General features: G+C 39.5%; 1 protein-coding gene across 4 annotated transcripts; it reads left to right on the plus strand.

Moving 5' to 3' along the window:
* Positions 1–580: 580 nt before the first annotated feature.
* Positions 581–8,558, plus strand: kdsr (3-ketodihydrosphingosine reductase). Of its 4 annotated transcripts, none has more exons than XM_026998259.2 (11): positions 581–602; positions 928–1,025; positions 1,690–1,779; positions 1,879–1,935; positions 2,309–2,374; positions 2,521–2,616; positions 3,016–3,207; positions 3,599–3,682; positions 4,017–4,100; positions 5,278–5,379; positions 5,790–8,558. In XM_026998259.2, exons 1-11 carry the CDS (start codon positions 590–592, stop codon positions 5,907–5,909), a joined length of 1,002 nt encoding a protein of 333 aa, XP_026854060.1. In that variant the 5' UTR covers positions 581–589; the 3' UTR covers positions 5,910–8,558. The 4 variants fall into 4 exon arrangements, with proteins under 4 accessions (XP_026854060.1, XP_026854059.1, XP_026854058.1 ...); XM_026998258.2 differs by lacking the exon at positions 581–602 and adding an exon at positions 612–688; XM_026998257.2 differs by lacking the exons at positions 581–602; positions 3,599–3,682 and adding an exon at positions 3,442–3,525 and having other exon boundaries at positions 613–1,025.
* Positions 8,559–9,496: the final 938 nt, after the last annotated feature.

Below are 9,496 nucleotides of genomic sequence, written 5' to 3' on the forward strand. Positions count from 1 at the left end.
AGCATTTATTTATTAGATTTTAGTTGGATGGAGACATTTATTTTGCATTTCAACATTTCTGTTATTGAACACTGTACATAGGTTGTAATGTTCATGGATGTGCAGTTGATTACAATAGTTCAAGGAAATATTTTGACATGAATTTATTTTCATATAATGTGACGTTTGTGTAAATGCATAAAATGACGGCTTGTTGACACCGTTTAGAACTGGTTATGGACAAATGCGGAGTTGTGGTTCACCGTTACAGAGCTATTTAAGTCTTTGAATAAGAAAACCCATCACTCTCTATAATGGTAATAATGCCATATTTCATACTTTAATTATATTGTTAGGATCATTTTATACTGTAGGATAGTTCTTAAAAATCAAAATCGGTTTAAATGGACCCGTTGTGTCTTCACGGTTTATGTATCAATTTAACGGCAAGACTCCGCCCTTGGCAGCAATTGATTGTGAATCTCCAGATGCGCGATATTGAACTCTAGTACTTGTAGTCGTTTACTTAAGCATTTCGGTGTCTTTAAGTGATACGTAAAAACTAAGGAACTACAATCCCAGAAACTAGCCGACTGGAGGGAGGAACTTCATGCAAATGACCAGTATGTTGTGTTTTGGTTCATGTTAGTGAACGTAGCCTCAGCGTCATTTCACCTTTCCATCCTAAGGCTTTTTGTTTTCAGCAGCGGTAAATGCTACAAGTATTCAGATTAATCTGAAATCTTATTTGTTGTCTCTCAGTTAACAGAGGGAGCAGCTGTTCGGACATTGAACTCTTTCCGAATCTATACTAGGCAACGTTCGCTTGTTGGCTAACGCCAGCCTAAGGTTGACCCATGTCCTCTGAAGAGGGTTTGAGCTCAGCAATTTCGGACTGGCTCTTTTCTAACTCTTGGTGGTTGCTTCTCCCTTTCATTATGCTTTTAGTGGTTGCGGCATTTATCGTGGCCTTCGTCTTACTCCTGTATATGATATCCCCTTTAATAAGCCCCAAACCGCTCAAACTCAAAGGGGCCCATGTCGTGGTAAGTAACCATGTCGCGAGCGAGCTAGCTAGCATTGCAGTGGCGAAATCTAGATATTTACTTACAAAAATGTGGATCAATTGTCCAGCGAAACAGTACGCATCAGTATTTATTTACATAACTCATAATATCTGAGCGACAATTTTATCAATGACTTAATCTAAGTGAGTTAGTAGAGGGGCTATCTTAGCTTAGCTAGCTAGCTTTTGAAATCTCGCTAGCGATAATACCTGTGCGGTTCAATTAATGCCTATTTTACGTCAACTTACTAGCTAGTTATACATTTACCTTAATTATTCTTATTGGGCCTGGGTTTGTGTGAAAACCTGACCTAAATTAGCCTTTTCAATTGTTTATCTTTTTACTTTAGTAAACGAAAGAGAATAGGATCATCTTATATTTCAGTTTATAAAACTCGTTCCAAACACTTTCAATAAGGTGATTAACGGCAATGAGGTATATATCCTGCTTTTGGCAGCAGATATTTCTTAATAGCAAAAGCAGTAGCTAAACATAAAGGCAATTGACCTGTAAAAATAAGATTAAAGCTTTTGTGTATAATCCAGTGTGTTTGCATGTAAACTGCTCAGACAGATGAACTAGGTGTGATGTAGAATGGAGTTTTCATTTAGGAGGTGTGTGTTTGTTTTTGTTTATATAACAGGTAACTGGTGGCAGCAGTGGAATTGGGAAGTGCATTGCTATTGAGTGCTATAAACAAGGTGCCTTCATCACATTAGTGGCACGTGATGAGGTGAGGTGCCCTTGGTTTTTGTTTAGACATTTTAAAATCTAATTTGCATATCTCAGAAGAATAATTAATATGTCCTGAATCTTATAATCTTCTGTACAGAACAAGCTGATTCAAGCAAAGAAAGAAGTGGAAAAGTTTGCAATTAATGACAAACAGGTATGTACCAACCATTTTTGGATGTGAACACAGTATTCTTTAGAATCAGAATTAAAATCACTTTATTTAGCCAAGTATGTTAACCCAGGAATTTGTCTTGTTGAGTGCACACATGTATGTAATATATTAAGCAGACCTGACAAACATGCAACTGTTAATGGTATTTAACTAGGGAAAAATAAAATAAAAATACAATAAATAGTGAAGAGCCATGGAGGAGAGTTAAGAGATGTATGTGCATGAGCATTTTATGTTTAAGTTTCTTATAGCATCTGAAACAATATTAATTGCACATTATTGAATTAACAATTGTATGAGGGGAAACATTTAATTTGATGTTATCAGATATTAATTATTGCTTGTAATCTCTAAGGTGGTGCTCTGCATTTCTGTTGATGTGTCCAAAGATTACAGCCAAGTGGAGAGTGTCATAAAACAAGTAAGTTTGTATATGAATAAAGAGCTTCCTTGGGAGATGTTGTGGGGCTAATGTGCGCATAAGAAAGTTGAAGCAGAATTGTTTTTGTGTTGAGCTGTGTTGCTGTTGTGTTTGGATGGTTTTAGTGATGGTTACCTCCCCTTCAGGCTCAGGAGAAACTGGGTCCTGTGGACATGCTGGTGAACTGCGCAGGGATGTCTGTCTCTGGGAAGTTTGAAGAGGTGGATGTCAAACGCTTCCAGGTCAGTTTGAAATGGCTGTTGTGTAATTCACATAAGAGCAGGTAAGAAGACATTGCAATTTTTAAAATAAATTTCAGCAGCAGTTATTTTCTACCCTTAACTGCTGTTGTGAAATGTGTAATATCTAGACACTCCATAAGTGGTCTGACGTACAGTGATTCTCGTGTGTGTGTGTGTGTGTGTGTGTGTGTGTGTGTGTGTGTGTGTGTGTGTGTGTGTGTGTGTGTGTGTGTGCGTGTGTGTGTGTGCGTGTGTGTGTGTGCGTGTGTGTGTGTGTGTGCGTGTGTGTGTGTGTGTGCGTGTGCGTGGGCCTGTGTGTCCATGCACTCCAGGTTTGTAGCTTATACAAATAAACCTTTCTTTCTTGATCGGTCTGATATGTGAGCTTGTCTCTGTCAGAGTCTAATGGAGGTGAACTACCTGGGCAGTGTGTATCCAACGCGGGCCGTCATCACCACTATGAAAGAGAGGAGGATGGGACGTGTCGTATTCATTTCCTCTCAGGCTGGCCAGCTTGGCCTCTTTGGCTACACTGCATACTCCTCCTCCAAATTCGCTCTCCGTGGCTTGGCTGAGGCCCTCCAGATGGAGGTATGGGTCTGTGGGTGTCTTCATAATTAGGAGTGTTATCATAATTAGGAGTGTTATCAAGTGTTATCACTCTGTGCTTTGGAAAATTGGGGATGCTAAGATTGTTAAACATTTTAATATAAGTGCAGCAGTATGGTGTTGCTTCAGGCATTTCCCTGTGAATCAGACCTCATTCCTGTAACACTCTGAGATGTATATTGACTAACTGGCATCCTTTCATAACTTCTCTCCAAGGTAAAGCCCTATAACGTCTACGTGACAGTGGCTTACCCACCTGACACTGACACACCATGCTTGACAGAAGAGAATAAGACCAAGGTCACCTGATGTGTACTTACTTGCAGTGCTTATATATTGACTAACTGGCATCCTTTCATAACTTCTCTCCAAGGTAAAGCCCTATAACGTCTATGTGACAGTGGCTTACCCACCTGACACTGACACGCCATGCTTGACAGAAGAGAATAAGACCAAGGTCAGCTGATGTGTACTTATTTGCAGTGCTTATGGGAGTAGCAAGTCTTGTTTCTAGAAAGCACTATTGATTGTCTGCCCACATAGAAGACTAAGAACATTTTTGCTATTGTGTTCAATCATATGAAGTTATTTTTAGTTTTACTTCACTTTGATTTTGTGGTAACTTTATAAGAGCGCCGGAAAATGTTTGATTCAGACTTTTCCAGCAGGGGTTTTGTTCATGGACACTTTTTTAAAAAATTTGGTTTATTTGCTTCAGTGGATATTTTGTATTGAGAGTACTGAAATGGGCTGTTTGTAATCTGGGTCCTAAGTTGTGTTCTACATTCCAGCCTTTAGAGACCAAGTTGATCTCTGAGACATCTGGAGTGTGCCAGCCCGAGCACGTGGCCAAAGTTGTCGTCAGAGACGCTGTAGTAAGTGCTTTGATAATGGGCTTTAAAGTGGAAAGCTTAGTTCTTGGGGATTATTTTCTGTTCTTCCACCTTTTGAGTTGTGAATATGGATGATTTTAATTCTTTATAATGTGACTCAGTACTCCGAATTTAAATTTGCATGTTTTGTGGCTGGGTATGCATTATGATTTTAGATATCGACTTCATTAATCTATGTAGTGGTAAAATACCTGACAACTTGAATTTTCAGACTGTGATTTAATATTGTTTTAATTAATTAATATATTTTTTTAATGTTTCACATGTGTGACTGCGAGAGAGAGAAGGGGGTAAAGTAATTGAAGGGCGATCTTTACGATTCATTCATTTAACTCAGTAATGCCAGATATAATTACAGAAAAGACTGACCACACAAGACAGGCACACAAAGTGTAAGTACACTAATAGACACAGGTGGAACGGTGAAGGGCAGAAATATACAAAACACGAGAGATGGAGACGAAAATAAAAACACAAGACACAGGCAGAGAAAGAAAGAAAAATAAAAAAAAACAAAGCCGTGTGGAAACTGGAGCCAATTTGGATATGGGATGGATTTGAAAAGTCAGATGGCCAGTAAATTAAAATGTAAGGTATGTTGAAAGTTATTTGCAATAAAAATTGCAGCACGATAAATATGTTCCAGCACACAGGCTATGACGCAAACAAAAATACCAGCTGCCCTTCATAACCAAAAGAGCTGTTGGCCAATTCATTTTCTAGTGCAGTTCCATTTGACATGAAGCGCTCCCTGTTGAAAGAAATTACTGAAGTAGTGGCATTTCACATGAAGGAAAAACTATCAACAACGGTATTGGATGGATATAGCTAAAAGGAAAAGAAAATCGTGTTCCTTCTTGTACTTGTGCAATTTTTAGTCTGTTAAAGATATTGAAATTTTTTTCACTACTTGCCTGATACAGATTCCAAAATACATTTCTGATTTAAAAAAAAAACCATAACCTTCGTTTGAAATCAATTGTCATTTTTCCAATTTCATTACGTAAGGACTAAAAATAATAATTAAGAATCGGCCATGAGTTTACAAAGATCAAGATTAAATTTTTTTTTTTTGCTGTGTCGCCCAGCCCAAGGACACGGTATCTGAGTTGTGATTGGCTCTTTATGTCTCCTCCTCCCCATATACTTATACTTATAGCAGGGGAACTTCAGCAGCTCCATCGGACCTGATGGCTACATGCTTTCGGCTCTCACCTGTGGGATGTCCCCTGTCACTTCCATTACTGAGGGACTACAGCAGGTACTGTCTATCCTTACTGAATACACACTCTGTGTAATGGCACCAAATCCGTTGGTCATATATGGAGGCACAAAATTGCAAAAGGACACCAGTGTAAAATATCTGACTCCAAGCTGTATTATTCAATGCAGATAAATCCGTCTGTAAAAGAAACAGTATTGGTGCACCTCTAAAATTCTGAGTAAACACAGATGGTGCCAAAAATGCATGCTTTAAGAAAGCAGAATGCCGTGCAGCTAAAAATCAACCACGTGCCAATGTGGTAAATGTGAAACGGCATCACTGGATTCATGGAGGAAGAAAGAAAAGCTGGTGACGTCTATTGCTTGTTGCAGAATGGACATGATTAGGATGAACGGCTGTTCAAATTGTGCATGTGTGTGTATTGTGTTGTATCTCCTTGTGTCTAGATTGTGACCATGGGTCTCTTCCGCACCATCGCGCTCTTCTATCTGGGCAGCTTTGACAGTATCATACGCCGTTGTATGATCCAGAGGGAGCAGTCCAAAGCTTCTGACAAGAGAGAGTAACCCTAGCAGTCCTGAAATGTCTGGACCATTTACACCCCAGCCCCTGCATCACTACCCCTTTAGAAGGGCCACTCTAGGCCCTTTAATGCACGCACACACACTACATAACAATCTTGAATCAGGCAAAAGTGGAGCTTCTTAGTCGCACGTGTTCATAACAGTAGTTCTCGTGGTGTCCATCCACCACTTTCAACTACTTTTTCCACCTGTACATTTGCGATTTTGGTACTTCAGTATCAAAATGATTTACGTCCACCCCCTCAACCCACCTCCATGCATATGTGGCAACCGATTCCATTCATTTGAGTTTTGTTTGAGGACCCATTGTGTTGCCTCATCCCACCCTGTACATTATACAGTATATTACAAGGATGGTTATTTGGAAGATCTGTGATTCCAGTTTCAAATTTCCACATATCTCCCAATCATCGTTTGGAAAAGGGGGGAAAAAAAAAGGACAAGTACAGAGGCTACCTTTAGGTTACATATGCTTTAAAACAAACAAATCAGTCTATAGACTTCGTACCCTAGACTTCAGGCTTCTAAAGTTATGCTCGGAGTGCTACCTGAATTAAGACTTGACAAACTAGGTCATTTTTATTTTGATACACCTTGTCTTGTGAAACTCTTTGAAAGAGATGTCACCATGTGCCATACAAGTTTGATGTGATCTTATCACTTGCGCAGAATAGACGCCTTGCAATCTTTTTAGTAGTGGTCAGGTTGACTACCTTTGCAGGCAAAGGTAAACGTTTGATGTTCTATGTTTTGTTTGTGTGTCGTGTGTCCAGTACTGAGTCACACATGCAGCCAGCCCACTTTAATCCTAATTTTTTTTTTTTAAGGTAAAAACGCTGATACTCAGTGTTGAACAAGTTTGACGTGCAAGCTTTCTGTATTCTAGGATATAACGGCGTTAGTCTGCCAATTTGCCTTATCCTCAATTTTTTGCATGGGGGTCCTAATGGAGATGTTTACTGTACGTGTGTCTTGGGGGGGGGGTAATATGTATGTCCTGGAGGACCTCAGGGGACACTTAGGGTCCACTGAAATGCAGGATGGTGGCAAGACAAGCCATTGAGGTGCTGACTTGCTGGTTCAAGTCATTCCATCCCTCTGCCAGCAGAGGGAGCTGGAGAAACAAGGGATTAGCCATGAGCCTGGTGTTTCCCAACCCAGTAAATAGGGACAGCCCAGTCAGTCCACGGTTTTTAAAAATCCCAGCTTCCAGTACAATTGTGCCAGGTATTCCTTGTTCTTGACTGCTTGGTTCTGGTGACAGAGCAAAAAAAAAAGTGACCCTTCTGGGTACTCAGCAATGGTGCCCCAGAATAGCAAAACACAACTGTTTTGAACGGAAGAGGACTGAACTGTCTGTGTGTGATTAAACTGTATATTTAAGTGTATATTTTAGCATCCACGCTAGTACTTCAGAAACACACAACACTAGAGAACAGGGTTGTTTTTAAAACAGCAGCACGGCTTCCTTGTACTGAATGAAGCACTGTATCGAAGTTTCCTTTGTTTTACTGTGATGTAACTTCGAGTTGAGTTTTTAGTCGAGTTGCATTTCATGTGCTGTAACATTTAGATCAAGTGCTTTCTGAGAAACCTGTGCTACACAGACCCTACAGAAAATAAACTGATGCGCAGAAAAAGAAGTGAACTCCTTTTCGTCTTACTTTGCTGTTGTCGCCTGTGGGAGGAATGTGATCTTACTACCACCACAGGAATTCACGATGGGTCTTTCTGGAGGTGTCTGCCATCTTCCAAACTCCAACTTGAACTAAAAAAAGAGTGGCACTAATACAATACGACACTGAGATTCTTTTTTTTAAATTTTCTTTTGGTATTTTTTTATTTTACAGTTTCGCTTTTATGTTTACCAATAGGATGTAGCTCTCTAATGCGGTCAGATGCTACAGTAATGGAGGCCCGTTCTAAGCCTTAAGATGTAAGTTAATGCAGACCATGTCAGAGCTATAGGCATGGATAAGCCCAGAGCAGGCTGTGGCATCGCTCATGGGCAGGTTACATTTTTGTGTGACACTTGTGACTTTCTATACAGTCTTAACTAAATGATGATCTCACCTCCCCTGTCCATTTTGCTTCACTTTTAGATTTATATTTATTCATTATAAGGCCTTATTTGGACCTGAAGTATGAAAGAGAATGCGTGAGTCATAGTGATGACGTTCTCATTTGACATCGGTTCAAGGTTCACTGTCCAGCACAGATAGATACAGTTTAGTTATTGCTATTTTTAGGACTTACCATTAAGTAGGGCCCGCTCATTTCACAATACCGACTTCATTCAATAAGTAGCTAATAGACAAGCAATGATCTTTTAAATCTTTAAAGCTATGCAAATAAAGCATGTGCTCATAAATTACAAAAATCATGCTCATGCTATAGTTTAATCTTTTGTTGTTTGATGTTTTAAGACATATTTAAGTGAAATTGATTAGTTTCAAAATTAGGTAAATAAGACCAGCTTTGACACATTCTGCTTCCCTCTTTGGTGTCTCACTTTAATTTCTGGTTGCCAAACTTTCACCTTGTGTGCCTCTGAAAAAAGGAGGACGTTGTTGCTTTGTCTTATTTTCTTATATGATCAAATAAAAATAAAAAAAAAACTCTGGAAAGTTATTTCCATGGGCTCCTTTCTGTGATTATATTTTAATTACTCTGCTTAATTTACTATATAATATTTGTCAAATGTTCAACAGTGAAACAGTTGGCTTTGAGAAGAGCTTCATTTTATATTATTTTATCTGTATAAGAATCAAATATTTGTGGCAATTAGAATACCAAAATTCCTCTCAGGCTCTGCCTTCGTGTTTTATCTCCAACAACAGACCAATTGACATACCATACAAAGAAAAGGGTTTGCCGGTGGCTTCCAGTCATTTTTCTGCAGGGTTTAGCTGCTAAATGCGTTGCAGGCACATCTGTACCTATTGCATGGCTGTACCATAGACTCCTCTAGTGAACATACAACCATACGTTTTTTCAACCTGTAGGTGCGCAGGCCAGGCATGACTAACCGAGCACTACTACAGGTTCGAGTTGAACTCTGATATAAGGAAAGGTGGAAATATTCAACCAAATCGTTAATACACAGATAGGTTTAGACACAAGCAGAAATCTATGGTCCTCATTAGTCCAATAAAGTGAATTTGATGACGGGGTAGTAAATCCAGAATGTTTATATTCCGTTTGTCCGACGAATGACAAACGGCTCGTGGAGTAGCTTGCTCCCGTCATTCCGAGCCGGGACTGGGCACCAGGGGTCGCACATCAAAGGCTGCTCGTCACACACGACGTAACCCAATTCAGCACGAGCTCTGTAATTATTCATAAGCTGAAGCGTGAATTGTTTTACCTAATATTCAAAGCAGCAGCGACTGCAAGGAGCGAAAAAGATCAAAGGCCTTGTCCTGTTCAAAGAAACAATGCTACTGTCTTGCACAAATCCTCTACAAATTCGGTTCTGCTTCTGCCTCTATTCTACTTAATGTTGATTTTCCTTCGAGATAATACGGGATAATTTACATCTGTAGACGGAGATACAAAAATATATCAAA

This window comes from Electrophorus electricus, chromosome 18 (assembly GCF_013358815.1).
Source record: "Electrophorus electricus isolate fEleEle1 chromosome 18, fEleEle1.pri, whole genome shotgun sequence".
In the NCBI taxonomy this organism is placed as follows: Eukaryota; Metazoa; Chordata; class Actinopteri; order Gymnotiformes; family Gymnotidae; genus Electrophorus; species Electrophorus electricus.

Coding starts and splice junctions, on each gene's coding strand:
- kdsr (XM_026998257.2), top strand. CDS start 837: ATGTCCTCTGAAGAGGGTTTGAGCTCAGCAATTTCGGACTGGCTCTTT. Junction 3,208..3,441: donor CTGAGGCCCTCCAGATGGAG/GTATGGGTCTGT, acceptor CTTCTCTCCAAG/GTAAAGCCCTATAACGTCTA. Junction 4,101..5,277: donor TTGTCGTCAGAGACGCTGTA/GTAAGTGCTTTG, acceptor TTATACTTATAG/CAGGGGAACTTCAGCAGCTC.